This window comes from Anopheles nili, chromosome 3, assembly GCF_943737925.1.
Source record: "Anopheles nili chromosome 3, idAnoNiliSN_F5_01, whole genome shotgun sequence".
In the NCBI taxonomy this organism is placed as follows: domain Eukaryota; kingdom Metazoa; phylum Arthropoda; class Insecta; order Diptera; family Culicidae; genus Anopheles; species Anopheles nili.
In genome coordinates this window covers 64,802,864-64,820,056 of record NC_071292.1, presented here as the reverse complement: position 1 = coordinate 64,820,056, position 17,193 = coordinate 64,802,864, and the positions used below count along the sequence as shown (strand labels likewise).

General features: G+C 50.3%; 2 protein-coding genes across 2 annotated transcripts; one reads left to right on the top strand and one right to left on the bottom strand.

Moving 5' to 3' along the window:
• Positions 1-1,026: 1,026 nt before the first annotated feature.
• Positions 1,027-13,078, top strand: LOC128723467 (protocadherin-16). Its single transcript, XM_053817212.1, has 7 exons — positions 1,027-1,225; positions 7,325-7,468; positions 7,568-9,560; positions 9,694-11,060; positions 11,131-11,372; positions 11,457-12,886; positions 12,950-13,078. The coding sequence occupies exons 1-7, from the start codon at positions 1,027-1,029 to the stop codon at positions 13,059-13,061; spliced, it is 5,487 nt and encodes a 1,828-aa protein (XP_053673187.1). The 3' UTR covers positions 13,062-13,078.
• A 743-nt stretch (positions 13,079-13,821) lies between these two features.
• LOC128723426 (uncharacterized) lies at positions 13,822-15,988 on the bottom strand. Its single transcript, XM_053817166.1, has one exon. The coding sequence runs from the start codon at positions 15,986-15,988 to the stop codon at positions 14,891-14,893; it is 1,098 nt and encodes a 365-aa protein (XP_053673141.1). The 3' UTR covers positions 13,822-14,890.
• Between the last annotated feature and the right edge of the window lie 1,205 nt (positions 15,989-17,193).

Here is a 17,193-nt window from a genome sequence, read left to right as displayed (position 1 = left end):
CCGGGCATAAGGAAGCACACAAAAAAACGTTTCGATTAGCGCAATTACGGTGTGGCGGTGAGCTTTCGTGATCGAGTGATTGAATGACCATCGGCGTGACTTCAACGGTGACCGAAGAAACGAACCCAACGCTGGCCAAAAATTCCTCACACACTCTGGCCCATATTCTCGGATCGAACCGGTTCCCCGCCATTGTGGACGCGGAGAAACTTCTTCAGCTGCCAGGCCGCCGTGAGTCACACGGCACCGAACGAGCCGTTTTTATTCTCCTTTCTTTCGCCGTCGTGCCTCACGGGAGTCGGCGAAGATCGCTGACGCTGGTGCCTGTGGTGGTGAGCGAAAGGCGAAAGGCGAATGAAACAACCAGACCCGGGTCGTCATCGTCGTTGCTGACCGGAGCGGTGCTGGCGGATGATCTTTGCATGGATTGGAAATGAGTCAACGATCTCTAAGGGCGACACAGTAGGAAGCCAACCGTGCGCTTTGGTTGCCGTGCGTGAACCGAGGCTAGGAAAAGTGCCGTGGTTTTGCTGAGGCTTACATCTACCCACCCATTTGCGAACGGTAGGTCTTCGCTTGCGACACCGAATCCGGTTCGATGTAACGCGTGCAAGCTTCTCGGAGTGTGCAATCTTTGTGGTGCAAATTCATGCCGGTGGTGTGATAGTGAAAAATAAACGAAATCCTTTCGATTGATCATGTGCCAACCGTAGATGCTATACGGGTATAGGTCACGTGGTATGAGCGAAATTAGCGCCAGCAAAAAAGAAGCTATCAACAAGACCCGCAGCATGACAGCAGGTGCTTAATTTTTGGATGCCTTGTGATATAACGCCTTGAGCTGTTTAAAGTGATCGTGACGCAAAAGTGAACCAGATCCGTGCGTTAAGGGTCTGCAGCGACAATTCGCACAGTTCCGGAAGGGTTTGCGAACACCGGGCGAGGCATCGCCCACCAGACAACCCCTAGAAAAAAAACCGGTACCACCTTTGCTCACGCCCTGAAGCCGATCGACAGCGGCCAACCATGGCGGTGCATTCGTGCACTAGAATGATGCACCCGAGCGTGAAACTGGTTTCCCTGATCACCGTCCTGCTGGTGGTGCGGCTATCCCGGGCGCAGATCATCAACCGGACACCGCACTTCATCCCGGGCAGTGGAGATATGGCCCGGTTCAGTCTGCTCGAAAACACCCCGGTCGGTAGTGTGGTCTATCAGTTGCGTGGTAAGTGACCGATGGAAGGAAACAAGTGGAGAGCAAAATTTACTACACAAGCGGGCTAACACTCGCACTGGTCGCCGGATGATTCAACTGGCCTTTTCGGCCACTCTTGGTTTCGTTTAATTATGCAGTTGCGATTCCGGTTGGCATTCCGGACGATTCCTGCGTTTGGCAGGGAGCACGGTCGAGAGGAAACGAACGAGTCAGTGGTCGTATTCGAGGCAATCCGCTTCATTTCACTTTCCCAACCCAACGTCCAGACCTCTCATGGGGCAAGCATGAGAGTTTCTTTTCGTTTTAGCGAGCTTTTTTAACGAATTTCAAATTGCTTACGAAAGCGCCAACGTACTTTAGGGGATAAAAAACATTGAAAGCGTCTAGACGATGAAGAAATGTTGATAAACCTACCTGTCTGATTGTAAGAATTGATTGCAACTCATACATCGTACTCGTCTACCTTGCCAAGTGGACGAAACTGACGATCCAGTTTCGCTTACCATTCGCAATTCAACTTCCCACACTGTAGCACCTCGTACAGGTTGCTTGAGGCTTTATTTCATTGACTCCTAAATACCAGAGAAGCCGTCACGGTCTGGTGATGGTTCTTCGCAAACCTGACCACCGCATCCGGTCGTGCGGAGCTCAACAATGATATATTCCAGCACTATTACTGCCCCCTCCCGGGAAAAGGAGAACGGAAGTGAAAAGTTTCTTTTCGTCTCGGTCTCGGAAGGAAAATTGCTTACTTCCATCGCAATGTGCAGGACAATTTCATGGTCACCTTCCCGTAGCGACGGAAGTATCGTTTGAACTAAACGCCGTCCATTTTGGAGGCACGAAAGAACCATGAACCATGCATTTCTCACGGAACTTGCTTTTAGTTAAAAACTCAACTAGATCTAGGTTTACGATTGCCTGCGTAAAAGAGTCGAAAAATATGATAATCACGAGCTATTCATATTGCTAAGCATCTAATTATCATCTTATGTTCGCATTACCACCATTTTAACACCCTATTGGGTATTAATTAAAGATCATTTTGCATAAGGTACATTTAAATTTTGCATTTACACAAAAATATCCTTACTTACGCCACAGTGACTCGCGGGGACATAACCATTAAAAAGTCCACGCAACGTACAAAAAGCCCCAAAATGTGTGCAAAAACGAGGCCATCAACCATCTCGTGGATTGTAAACGATAAACATCTCGCTTAATTTGACCATTGTGTCTCAGCGACATGCACGAGCCGTTAAAACTAGGCGACATTTTTAGGTTTACGGCCCTACCAAACCCGGTGCAAACCATGTTCGAAGGGAGAACTTTCCGTCGGTCCGCCCTGAACTGGCGGCTCCAAAGGTCAACGCCATAAACGAGCGATGGCGGTGTGCGAGTAAAAAATAAATCGAGAAACCTCTCGCTAAAACTGACCTCCCCGCTGGAACGTGGCGCGGTTGTTTTCATGCGATTTCTATCGTGAAATTGCGACCGGTTTCGATTGCAGCATAAGAAAACCCACAGCCCCACGGCGTGCAGCATCCTCCGGAAATTGATTCGCCGGAGCCTCCGGGAGCGGTTAAACGAAGTGAAGCGGAGGTGGGGATAAATCTAGCGAGTGGCAGAAAGAGAGCTCTGAACAGTCTTCAGCACCCTAGTCCAAAGAGATCAATGAAGATCAACGAAGCACACAAAAAAACAAGCTCGTAGTAATTGCTCCATCGATTGAAACCAGTTAAATCGATAAACTGCCCAATAGGCACGGCTAATCCGTGGCACAATACACCGCCGGTTCCAGAAAATTGGTCCCGCTCATTAGTCCGTTAAGAATCGGGATCGGGAACAGCATCCCCCTGGTCGGGGCGAGAGATTTTCATTTTCATTAATTGCAAGAGAAAAAAGAGATACAGCAGAAAAGCCGGAGAAGCCGGCCGACGAGGCCCGGGCGGAACGCTTTATCCGTTTCGTTCCGATAAGCTGGCACCGAAAACGAGAGGAAAAAGCGCGGTTGCATAAGCGGTTCGTACGCATCCATAATGGCCATTTCACGCCAGACGGAGCGTAGGAGTTTACATCTGGCTTTACGCGGGAGTCGGGACCGATGTCGAAAATGGAAGCACCCTTACCTGACATCGCCTACTTTGGTGCTATCGTGGCTCGGGTTAGTGGGGTGTTTGATTGGGAAATGGAAAATTGCCCCACCGGTAATCGTATTGCCGAATCGTTATACCGTACAATTATGCCCTTCTCTGGTGGCCCGGCTTACGGCGAAGGGAATTTTCGTTGCTTTCCATCCAGCCTATACCGATGAAGTGGAGGAAATTTGCATAGCTTGATTTTTTTTTGCATGCCTGACCTAACAACGCAGTGTTTGTTTTGGGTGCTTTCTTTTCGCGGTTCGTACGGTGGTTCGTGTTTAATTCCTCCCGTTCATTGAATTAAGCCTATCGGTTTATAGTGAGGTGGAATTAGACTCCAATCACGTTGAGCTGCCGAATCACATGAAGAGGTTCTCACAGGTATTCTGAGCCCGTTATATAAATAGCACAACAAGGCAAACAAATGGCACCATTTCCTCGTGTTGGCGCTTTGATCGTACCTATTCCCATTTGCCGTTCGCGATGCCTATTTTTCACCCCAATCGGGGTGGGTTTCATGTTTCACGATTACCATGCAAATAGAAAAGGTAACGAAACATCCGCTACCCGGCTAAGTACGTGCCCATGATTTGTGACACGAGTACCGCAACGTGAAAAGCGGCCTAAGTTGGTATGGAAAATGAAAAATTGAAACCCAAATCGAATAACGGACCACAGCTTAAAACCGGTAGTGAGCCACATCGGATCAGAGAGAAAAGGCTTCGACTAACGAAAGTCGATTGAGGAAATTGGATGTAAATCCGGAACCCCACCGACGGGAGGGAGCACGTGATGTTTTTACTTTTATCACCCCATGCGCCTTTAGGAGTTATCTTTAGTTTCGAAAAAGAAACCTCGAGCGGAAAAGCTCTCCCTTCCATTTCATTTCCGTACCGTGCGTCTAGGTACTAAGCATACATTGCTCCATTTTTAATTTTCAACTTCCTCTCAGCCGTACCGTAATTACCGATCAATCCGGCCCTTGCACAGCCGTCGAGGTTGGCATCAAAACTCGATCGCTCGCTCGATCGAGTACGATCGGTCCCAAAACTGTCACGGGGCCGGGAAGCGCAAGCCACCAAGAAACGAACGAACGGAAGAAACCCATCGAAGTAGGTCGCTGCAGAAAGCCTCCACCGGGAAGTGGCTTGATAATGAAACGCGACGGCTCGTGAATCGGACGCGAGACAGCACCGCTCGATTGTCGCCCTCGCGAGGCCAACTGTTTCACGGCCAAACGGCGAGAGGGTGCCCGTGTTTTACGAGCGCTGGGAATCATCTGCCAGCGGGCGCCGTCGAGAGGCGTGCTTTCACTTGTTGTGAATGGGGAAGTAACGAGATGGAAAACCCGAAAAGATTCCCCCCTTGTCGATTGGAAAAAAGGGGGCGCAGGAATTCCGCCTGGGAGAAACTCTTTTGTTTCGGTTCCATCTGCGCGCGCGAACCGGGTGGTATGGACAGGGTGTCTATGCTGGACTGTGATTAGATTCGAGGTGCGTTTTTCGAAAGCGGAGGGAAAAGTTCACCTATCGGTGTTTAGGTGACAATGACAATCGCTTGGACGGCCATCTTGTGGTACTGTTTCCAATCTTCAGCTTCCTGAGCTAAGTAGACTCAACTAGCCTTGGTTGTCATGGTTGGTTTTGGGGGCTTTTGGAATGGAATGATTCGTACAAAAACGATATACAAACATGCTGCCATATTGCTACATGTCTACACAATTGAATTCAGCCTCTTAACTGAGTCCATTTTCTATAGGCACAGGCCTCTTTAGAGAGAAGTTTTTCGAACAATAATTAATTCATGGGATTGCATAGGAGATTGAAAAGCCTGTCAAATGCATCATTAGTGTGAGCTTGTGCATATGAAGCTGTGTGTGTACTACCCCCATTGGCCAACAGCGGCTAAGCCATTAGATTGGTTTTTTTTTCCATCACCACCAGCGGATCCACACGATGACGATCTGGTCATCTTAAATTTACCGTGAAGCAAACGTACGGGTGCTTCTCCAAAAATCGAAAGTGAACCTAAAGGCGAGATGATGATGATGAAACGGAGTGCTTTATTTTACGTGTACTACATGTGTGCTGCCACGAGCCACGCACCATTTTCGGACGCACGCAGCGTCCCAACGTGGGAGCTTTCACGCCGAGGCGTTTATGCTTCAAGCAAAAGGTTAAGCGTGCCGGTCAGTAGGCTGATTGGCGCCTTTCGCCTTTCAGAACCTGCTGCAATGTGGCCTTCGTTCGCTGCTCAACATACGGCTGGGATACGTTCTGGCATGCTGAAAGTACTATTCTTGTGTACCAACGGTCCAGCTCAGGTGCAGCACTCAGATGCAGATAGATCGATCGATCAACCATCGGACCTCAGGCCAACGTGCCCTGTTTTCGTGCCTTCCATTCTCGCTGAACTTAACCAAGGTCGGACCCTCATTCTGAAGTTCAGCGTCGACGTAGGGTGTGTGTGTGCTGTAGGGCAAACGTCTTGCGGTACGTTCGCTCAAAAAAAAAAGAACTAAACCCCAAGCCACCGAGGTTACCACAGGTGTCTAGGAACAGCGCGAAAAGTAGCGCAACCGCACGCCGTGTTAGGCACTCTCGTTTCTTTTCCCTCTGGCACACGTTTTTTGTCGCTTTCTTTCCCTGTCTGTCGGGTCACTGCCGTTTCCTATCTCTGTTCTCGGGGTGGAAAAATATCAACGCTCCGGCGACACAAACGGCGGAAAATGTATACGTTACACACGCAGCGGTTTGACGCTTGAATTCCCACGGCCAACTTTGGAGCGCGTCGGATGGGTCGGTGGAATTCCCTTCTACAGTGGCTCATAAACCGCAGTGTCCAAAGGGGAGAGACTCGCTTTCCACGCTTAAGGAGGAAAAAGTTTAGGAGGGAAAATTCCATTCGGTGTTAAAGACAGCTAAGCCAAGCAAAACCCTTCCATTATCACTGCGGCTGTGTCATTACATTTAATCAAACTTATTCACAGCCAGCCGCTCATTTCACGCTGTTTGTTGCTTGATGGAACGTCGGCACAGAGAGATAGGAAAACGACAGTGCTGGAAGGCATGCTGTTGGTTGGAAAACTCCACGAAACAATACTCCCCATTAGTCACGTGCCACCGAACAGCCACGCTTCGCTCTTCGACATGTCACGTACTTTGGGTCTTTGGGCAACGTTGAAGAAAAAGACCTCTCAAGCGGTGCACTCGGTCGGAATATTAGCCTCTCGTTGGTGTTATTGCACCATTTTGTGTGCTCAATAAACACCTCGTTCACACTCCGGTAGATGTGTGCAGCTCCGGTACATCAACTCAATGTATCTTTTCTATCTTTTAAAATGACATCACAAAACATAACGCATCTTTTAAACTGATAGCAGCGAAATTCAACCGTCAAAAATTCATCACCCAACGAAGCATGCGAAACGCAACGCGTATGCAACTATGCCACTGTTGTGCGCCTCACAAATCGGCGTGCCATTTCTCATGCATCGCATGCAGTGACGCAAAAAACGGTTACGCGAAGAGGGAGAAAAAACAGCAGACACATTAAAATTCAGCTAAGGTCGCTTCAACGCCACCCTGAGAGCCCATTTGCCGCATTGCCTTGCAAAACTGAACCGGTATCCCGGTTGGAACGGTCCATCAGGAGCATCAACCTGACACTGCAGAAGGGTATGATCGACCGATCGATAGCTCAAAAACCCCTAGCTGGTTTGGCTAAGAATTCTTGGCACGCTTGCGCTGCTTTCGTTTCGCGTTTACGACCAACCACTGGGCAGTTCAGTTGGCCAAGGTTTATGTGAATGTTGCTCGCGATTGCCTCCTCTGTTACGCCAACGGGGGGAACTCGCGCCAAACGACGGGATGAAAGTGGACCCAACTGCGCGAATCCGTTACAACGAATCCATTTTTAATGTGTTCTAATTTTTGCCTTCGCCCCGTTCCGTCCCATTCTGGTGCAGGTGTTGACCCCGAGGGCAGTAAGTTACGCTTCAGTATCTCCGGACCGGTGTTTAGCGTCGATCGGGACACCGGCGTAGTACGGTTGCGGCAATCGCTGGACCGCGAACAGCAGGACACTGTTGAAGTCATCATCAGTCTCACGGGTGAGTGTCGTTACCGTAACGGGTTGGATCCGTTTGGCTGAAGGTATTTCTTTTTTGACGTCTACCTTTCACTTTGCTCCCCCAAATCCTCATCGCCAGACGAAGGTATTCTTGGGACGGAACCAAACACGGTGTCACTGCGAAGGGAGATCCCGATTCGAGACTACAACGACAACCCGCCGGTGTTCGTTGGTCGTCCATACAGTGCGACGATCAGCGAATCTACAAAACCGGGCAGTAACGTAACGGTTACACCGGACATCATTGCAACCGACCTGGACGAGGGATTGAACGCGGAGCTTAGCTTTAGCTGCTATCAGGACCCATCCAAGGGTGCGGACGATATCTGCGAAGTGTTTGCGGTACGCACGGAGAAGATTGCACAGGGTAAATTTGGCGCGTGGATTGAACTACGCCGTCCACTGGACTTCGAGACACGACCGTCTTACATCCTGGCCATCCAAGCTCGCGATGGCTCACCAACGAACTCACTGCGAGCGGTTGCTACCGTCGCCATCACGATCCTAGATGTGCAGGATCAACCTCCGGTCTTCATCAACGCGCCTTTCTCGGCTACGATCCCTGAGAACACGATCGAGGGTACTCGAGTGTTGACGATCAACGCCACCGACGGTGACACCGGTAGTCCAAACCCGCTGATGCTGATGCTCGAGAACGAACCGATGGGTCACTTCCGGTTGCATTACATTGGACACCCGCGATCGGGCGTTGCAGAACTGATCACCACAGGCAAACCGCTTGATCGTGAAGATCCGATCATCACACAGAACGGTGGTGCGTACACGTTTGCCATCCGCGCGACCGAGCTGATCAACAACGAACTTCCGGGAGATTCCACTACCTCCCAGATCACGATCGTACTGACCGACGTAGACGACCATGTGCCTGAGTTCAACCAGCCCGCGTACGAGGTGTCCATCCCGGAAAACCTCGAACCGGATACGCCTCTACCAGGGTTGGCGATCGTCGTGACAGATCGGGATCTTGGAGCCAACAGCCGCTACACGCTCGCTCTGCGCAATGTCCACAATTCCGAGGGAGTCTTCGCAGTGGTTCCAAAACACGGTGAAGGCCGCACACCAGTCGTGGTGAAGGTGTTGGACTCCTCACGGCTCGATTACGATGTAACGAATGAGGACGCCAAAACCTTCCGCTTCCAGCTAGTGGCGTCCGTGGATGGTGTGGAGAAGTCATCCGCCACAGTGACTGTGCGGCTGCAAGACGCTAACGACAACTCACCGGCATTCCCACAGACCACGTACGCACTGAAGGTTCGCGAGAACGCACCACAAGGCTTCAAAATTGCGGATCTGAGCGCCACAGATCACGATGCAGGCATGTTCGGGCAACTGACGTACGCAGTGAAGGGTTTTGGAGCGGAGTTCTTCCGTACACATCCTTCAGAGGGTGGTTTGTACGTTGAGCGACAGCTGGACTATGAGGAACAGAAGAGCTACAGCCTGGCACTGGTTGCTCGTGATGGTGGAGGTCGAGAAACCAACGCGAATGTCTTCATTGACGTGATGGACGAAAACGACAACTATCCGGCGTTTGAAGCACTTGAGTACACACGCACGATCCGTGAGGGTGCGACTGAGTTTGAGCCGCAGTTCTTCGTGCGTGCCATCGACCTAGACGGACCGGCACAGGGTGGTGGACGTGTCAGCTACACGATCGAGTCGGAAAACAGCATCTCGGGACACGTGTTCACGGTAGATCGAGATACAGGCGAGATACGCATCACGCGCCCTGTAAGTTCAATGGACACGGACCGTGGGCAGTATGAACTGCTGGTAGTCGCCACCGATCATGGTGTACCGCCACTCAAGAACGACACACGTGTCCTGGTACGAGTCGGGTTGTCTGGGAACCAACGACCGATCTTCCGTGGACATGCTTCCACCACAAACCGAGACATCCCTGGACCGGCTGCATATCGAGCGTCGATTCCGGAGAACGCTCCAGCTGGTTACAATGTGACACAGGTCAGTGCGACCGATCCGGACGGGTTGGATGAGCTGCTGCGGTACAAGATCGTGGGAGCGAGCGATAACTTCATCATTGACGATCAGTAAGTAGAGCTGGTTTTACACAACTTACACACTTAATTGGGAACCTGGTATCATTACCTTTTGAATGGCAAAATACTTACATCTCTTTAATAGCCTTCAATAAACGTTTGTGTTCTCTACAACCTCCTACAGCACTGGACTGATAACAGTTACGCGAGACGCACGGTTAGACCGAGACACCAACCCAGAGAGCTACACGATCGTGGTAAACGCGATTGATGCAGGCTTTCCAATCCCAGAGACGGCCACCACAACAGTGCACGTCAGGATTCAGGACATCAACGATAAGTCACCGAGATTCACGCAACAAACGTACACCGCGTACGTGTCCGAGCGGAGTGCGATCGATTCGGAAGTCCTGCGCGTAACAGCCAAGGATACGGATCTGAACGCCAAGATCGAGTACACGCTCGTTGAACCAATCACGGCCGTCACCAAGGGTGGCATACCGCTGCTGACGACAACATCCTACGACTACCGCCAGGCGTTCCGGATCGACCGAAATGACGGCACCATCTTTGTCAACAGCACCCTCAACTATAACTACGCAGCGGTCATCACACTGACAGTGAGGGCGGTCGACACGATGGCAGAGGTGGCTCCAGCACGGCAATTTGACCAAACCGAGGTCACCCTGTACGTGCAGTCGTTTAAGGACACGAATCCGCTGTTCAAAAATAAGGGCTGGTCCACAGTACGGCCCAAGGTCGAGGTAAAGGTGAAAGAAGAAGCACCCATCGGGAGCGTAGTGTTCCGTATCGAAGCGACAGATCCAGTCGCTGATGTGCCGATTACGGACTTTGAGCTCATGATGCCGGACGTTGATGGGTACTTTGGTTTGAATGAGCGAACAGGTGAGATCACGCTCCGTCAGCGGCTCGATTACGAGACGTACAACAAGAGCACGATCGATTTCGTCGTGAAAGCTATCACCGCCAACCGGAAGCGGCATTCACTAGCCTACGTCAACGTGACGGTGGAGAATGTCAACGATAACGCTCCGGTGTTCGAGCGTCAGTCATACCGTGTCACGGCCCTCGAATCTGACCGGCACCCATACCTTGTGGCCACGGTGAAGGCAACCGATCAGGACGCCGTCCGTTCGGAGAAGGATGCCGCACTTGGGTACAGCGTGATCTCGTATAGCCTATATGGATCGCACTCGAGTCTGTTCACGATCAACAACGAGACGGGCGAGATCCGGATCGCACCGGGTCAAGCGCTTGATCGAGAAAAGCATTCGGTGCTGAAGCTGATCGTCGAAGCGGAGGATGCGCCAGGACGACCGCAAGAGGCAAAGAAAGCTACGGTTGAGGTGATTGTGGATGTGCTGGATGTGAACGATAACGCACCCATCTTTGGGCAGCGATCGTACACCGCGGTAATACCGGAGAACGTTCTCGTGGACACGTTCGTGATCGCCATTACGGCGCATGATCCTGACGAAGGACTCGGTGGTGAAGTACGCTACGACATCCTGAACGAGGGTGAAGCAAATGGTGAGTATCTCCGACACCTCTTAGGACGAGGAAGTAGCATGAATTATACTGATGGTACGTTCCATCTCAGGACTACTGCAAATCAACTCGAAAACGGGGGAAATCAAAACGAAATCGATGCTTACGGGTAAGGGACGTTCGGAACCATATGAGCTGGTGATTCGAGCGCAGGACAGTGGCAATCAGCTTCCGAAGCAAAGCTCACTGTACAACGACGTCTCATTTACGCTGTACATCGGAGACATCAGTGCGAACGACGGAATTCCGTTCTTCATTGCACCACAAGTCGGCCAAACGGCCAACGTTACTGAGGTGAGTAGGGTAGCATCTGCGTAACGCAGTAGCACTCATGCATGGGGTGTCTCTTACATGAAGTGTCCTTGCTGTCCTTTGCAGAACGCAACCGTAGGTGCGCCGGTTTTCCAGGTGATCGCCAGTGATCCGGATAGTCCGGCTACGCCCAGTGGTACCCTCAGGTATCGCATCCAGTCCGACATCGAGGATGCCAAATCGTTCAACATTAACAGCAAAACGGGTCTCATCACAACAACCCGCTCGTTGGATCGTGAAACGAAGTCAACTTACAACGTGATCATCGAAGTTAGTGACATGGGTGAACCACCGCAAGCATCTACCGTGGTGCTTCGAATCAACGTGCTGGACATCGACGATCACGAGCCTCGATTTGCGCGCGAAATTGAAGCCCAACCGCACGAGCTGGAGGTGTTGGAAGAACAACCAGCCGGCACGATCGTGGGTAACATCTCAGCCGTGGATGAAGACATCGGTGCAAATGGTGCCATCGATTACGCGATCCTCGAGGGTAACGAGCTGGGTTTGTTCTCTATAGCTCGAACAGATGAGAACCAAGCGGTGTTACGGACCACGCAACCTTTAGACCGGGAAACGCTGGATTCCGTTCGCTTAACGATCCGCTGCTTTAAGTTCAACACCGTGCCAGATCCGCTCGTGCAGGATAGCTACAACCGCCTCGACATGTCCCAGCAGCAGTTGGTAATTCGCGTGGTGGACATCGACGATCACGCGCCTAGGTTTGAGCGTGAAAATCAAACAATAGGTATCCGACACAACGTCCCGATCGACACACCGATTGCGAATGGGCGTGCGGTTGATGAAGACCCCACAGCCAAACCGATCGTGTACTCCATCCAAAGTATAAGCTTCGTACCGCAGTTCTACCGACGGGACAACCGCAGCGAGGATCACACGGGTGTTTTCAGCCTCAACGCGGACACGGCCGAGATCCGGACCACGCGTAGCATGTCCAACTTCGTGGATGGGTTCTTCCAGATTAGCATCCGGGCGACAAATTCTGACGATCCGGATCGCATCAGCGAGACGCAGATGAAGATATACGTCATCCGTGACAAGTCGCTGCTGCGATTTGTGTTCTCGAAACCACCGACTGAGATCAGCGGGGTGTTGGATCGCTTCGCCGCGGAAATGCAGCAACGTCTGGCGGGAGCCAACCTCGAGCTGTCTGTGTTCGACGCTCAGGTGCTCAGTCATCCGGATCACAGTTTAGACTTCAGCTCGACCAGCTCCTGCTTCCAGCTGACGCGTCACGGTGCGGCTCTCGCCCCGGTTGAGATGATGCGGCTCATGGATGCGTCAGAAATGAAGGAAAACCTGTCGGACATCTATCACCGGTACTCGGTACACAAGATAGACTCGTGCGCGGTGGGCAAGAAAGCGCCTCCTAGCGCTCTGATCGCGTCCTCTGGAACGTGGCTGGTGATATTGGCCGGTTTGATAGGTTTCGCAGCCTTTGCCTCTACTATGACCGCATGTTGCCTGGCGAGACGGTAAGCATTCACCGCGGCGATGCCTGAATCCTCTGAACTTAACATTGATTGTCCGCCCTACAGGTACAAGAGCCAGGTACGATCGTCCATCAACTCGCAGCGGATCGTGGGCTCCGACATTTACGGCAGTGCAACCCCCGTCCTGTACACGGAACCGATCTACGGTGCTCTGTAACCATGTCGGCTAAAAGGTCATAGACTGAAGCAGCAATGTCGACGCTTGCCGTAACATTTACTTGGGGTTCTTCAACCGGAAGGCTTCAAAAGTCTGTACAAACAAGTCATAAGATAGACCGTTTACTTTCCCTGCATGCGGATTCATTCGCACCTGCCTGCCGAAAGCATGTGCGTGTTTAGTCACCCTTCCACTGAACATTACCGCTGGTTCGAATAAGAAAACCGCACGCCTTTACCGGTATCGTAGAAATGGCCTTTGCGTGCTCGCCCCATGCGTGGTAGAATCACGGTCGTCAACACAAAACTAGGGAAAACAGGGGAAGACATATTTATTTTACTTTTAAGGGGATCCTTGTTTACCGTTCTTGCGCTACGCTAGCCAACCGAGTTGCGGGAAGATGCGTCTACCCACAGTCGCCTCGCAGAACGAAACGTGCCAAAACCTTGCACCAATCGTCGTTCCGCCAGGGAGAAGCGTGTTGTCTGCAACTCCATGAGGGCTGGGGCGACCTCTGAGGCGCTGGGACGCTTGGCAGGGAACAGAACGTGCGTTTTAGTTTCAGTTGATGTATTTTGTAAATAAAAATAGGTAGCATTAAAAGGAACTGTTGGATTGAAACCATGATGCTCTCGTACTACATGTGTTTAAACATTCCGAACGAGGACAAAAAAATATCCGAAATTCAAACTTTCGTCAGGGTAAACCACCTTCATCTTGCTGCAGAAGGCTAATACGCAATGAATTGTTTAAACTGGAATCGTATGTTTCCTTTATTTATTAAAACAATGAATACAAAATGAAGAACGATGAATAAATTCGGTCTACACTTTCAGTTTTCGTTTGTTCTCGTTACTCGCTTATTCTCTCTTCTTGGTTTGAGCCGCGCTTCGAGATACATATTAACTACAGCACATAATATGACTGGTGTGGCATAAAACATGGGAAAGGGGATACTAGTTTATCTTGTTGCTGATTTTGTTATATCCCATTCATTGGTTGTACCTGAAATACACTTTTCACTAGAATTATGATCTCACGATCGGCAATGGTGCGCGATGAATCGTGGTCCACCAAGTAAAACCTAGTTTATCATTTGTGATCGGCCATGAGCCTGGATAAAGAGGATTACATTTTACTACTGGTAAAAGCTTGCACTCATACACACAAGCACACGCTTAGGAGCCCCCGTGAACGCATATCATGCGTGAGGCCACTTAGCGAACGAAGGACAATACATCTATTTACAGGGATCCCTCTTTAAGGACAGACAGTAGTGGAACGTGGATATAAACGGGTTGTTCGGTGTTCCGTCACAAATCTTAACCTACTCCCAACCGTCGTTCGATTCGGGGACGTTGTATTTTCCTGGTAATCACCCATTACAATACGCGGTTCTTACTTCCGACAAAATTCATCTCAGTCGCAAAAAGGATACAGGCGAAATTAAGCTAACTGATGTTTGTGGTTTTAGCAATTTAACTTACGAGTTCAATTTTTCTTCTTCCGCTTCTCTCATTTTTTCGAGTCCTAAAAAACGTAGGTTCAGCTACATGTAAAGTACATTCCAACAGAATAGATTCCCTAATTTTGTGTAATATAATGTCACATAGTTACGCTGCGCTTTCAACTAGCATGTTTGGCAAGTACCTAAGGATACTTTGAAATGTATACGTACAATACTAACACCCAAAAAGAAAATGAAATAAATGTACAGGACACAATACCGTAGACGTCGAAAAACACTGTTACCGCTACCACAATTTGGAACAGAAAACCTGGGTGAGCCAGTATCCCTGCTGCCGTTTATCGCAACCCTTGCGGGAACCTTAAATATACATCATCTCCGCCATTGTGGACATCTTTTTGGGGATGTAGACGAGCGTTTCGAAGTAGCTGGCCATCTCGTCGATCGTCACATCGCAGGGCATGGCATTGAGACGAGCCTGTTGCGAGCAGGATGCCGCAGTCGAGGAAGCAGATGGTACACCCGTGTTGCCACCGGAAGCAGTGGACTGGCAGCCAGATGAGGACAACCCACTAGCTGAAGGCAAGGCCGGCAACAGTGACGCCATCGCCAGTCCTTCGCCGTCGATCGCGATGCTACCCTGCGAATCAAGGCCTCCGGGACCACACGACGATCCACATCGGGTGTTGGTGCCCTTGTAGCTAACCTCTACACTGCTGCCGTCGCTGTCGAGCGATGAGGTACTGTTGGATTTCTTCAACTGACGCTTGCGATAGTGCCTGGCATTGGCCGACGTTCGGCTGAGCTGCTGCCATGTTAGATCTGTGGACCGCAGCGCGCGGAAACTGTTGTTCGAAAAGTTGGGCGTATCGTCCTCTTGCTGCCGCAATGCGCACAGTTCACCTCCTGGTACGAGCGATAGCTCGTTGCACTGTGTGATCAGTAACCTAAAATCGAGCAAATCATCACCTGTCTCGTTGGCAAAGCATTTAGCGAGATTGGTCTCCGATAGGGACGGTTTCAGCGGCGAACCGGCTGCCCCGGTCGAGGTCTTCGCATCGTGCATCTTCCGCAAGCTTTGGTGCACGCACTTGCCGATGTTGCGCAGCATGGAATCGCGAACGATCGTCTTCCGATCGGTGCGGTGCTTGTGCTTGAAGGCAGGTTGGTTGCGGATGCTGTGCTCGATGTGCAGTGAAGCGCTGTGCTTGCCATGAAGCACCGATGCTGCGGAGATTGGTGTACGCTCGGCGCCACACTCACAGCGGTTGCCGAATATTTTTCGTATCAGCTGCCGATCCTTCACACGCGTTTCTCCGCTGCTTTCCAACTCGGCTCGAAACGGATTCTTTGCGATCAAGGACGTGGCTTTGGTGGTCGATGGTGGGCTCGCATGCAGCAGTTCGAACGTTTTCAGCGTTTCATCCAGCCTTAGCTGCTCGTCTGTTTCAGATGCCATTTCGTCTACTAAACTTTGTGGACGCTGCAGAGTGTAAAAAATAACGTCCATTTAAAACGTGAAACCAAATCGAAGTATTGTGTAGCTGGTGTCGACAACAACCTTGAGTGACGATGCGTAGAATTTCTGATCTCACATAACCGAAACAGTTTGTCGCGAATTTTAGTTTCGAATCGTGCTAAAATGATTCTCAACCTTAAACCGTTTTAAGAAGCGTTAGTATTCTGTAAATGTATAGAAAAATGCATATATCAGAACAAGTTATATTTAGTTTTTTTTTGTTTCGCTAAAAAACCGTATCTAGGAGACTTTAATTACTTTAAATCATATTCCGCATTGGTAGTTCTTTACGATTCGCAACCAACACTATCGGAAATGGACCACTTCAACAACAAAGTAAGCGAAACTTTTCCCGCCAACAGCATACGGCATCCACCGATATGTGCAAAACGAGGAAGTGGAAATTTCCAGAAAAGGATCCGCTCTGCAAACAGTGATTACCTTTTACGGACAGAGCAACAGTGAACCCGTTTCCGCTTTTGCTCAAAGTGAGATATAGTGACCACTCATAGGGAAACACTCTCAGTTCGCTGCTATAAACAAATAAATGCCACAAAAAGGATTCGTTCACTACGAAACGTAACTGCGCGATTGACTTCTGTTGTGTTTTTTTTTACTCCCTTTCCGCCAGCAACCACCCAACCATTTGCCAATGCATTGTCAAGCTACGAACGTGACGTCAAGCAGGAAGACCTTTCTGTTGTGCTTTTCTATACTGGTGTAACACTGGTGTTGTTCCACTTTTGCCACGCACTGTGCCTTGGAAAACGAATTTTCCATCGAGATACCCACATCGGGTGTTCTAATGTTGGTACACGAGACGGGTGCCAGCTTACATAAGTTGGACGGAATTGTTTCGCAAAACGCAACGAAAACTATCAATCAAAACTGGTTGCGCGCACTTTGATCGCCCGCCTGCCCACCGTCCGCGGACTGTGACATTCACCTTTGCTAGGCACTCGCGGGGCGGGTTGCGAGCGTGCGACGAACTGCTAACGACGACACCATTGCGGATGGGATTTCGTCAGCGAAACGCAAACCCCAAATCTAAGCCGTAGAGCCCATGTGGAGCTGCAAATTCACATGCTGTGCAAATCGCTACGTTATCACCTTATTTTTGTTCTATTTTACTTACCCTTCCTTTG

What these genes read in the sequence shown, in the direction of transcription:
- LOC128723467 (XM_053817212.1), top strand. Translation starts at nt 1,027, where the DNA reads ATGGCGGTGCATTCGTGCACTAGAATGATGCACCCGAGCGTGAAACTG. An exon ending in TGTGGTCTATCAGTTGCGTG is followed by an intron (nt 1,226 to 7,324) that starts GTAAGTGACCGA and finishes ATTCTGGTGCAG; the next exon opens with GTGTTGACCCCGAGGGCAGT. An exon ending in AGTCATCATCAGTCTCACGG is followed by an intron (nt 7,469 to 7,567) that starts GTGAGTGTCGTT and finishes CCTCATCGCCAG; the next exon opens with ACGAAGGTATTCTTGGGACG.
- LOC128723426 (XM_053817166.1), bottom strand. Translation starts at nt 15,988, where the DNA reads ATGGCATCTGAAACAGACGAGCAGCTAAGGCTGGATGAAACGCTGAAA.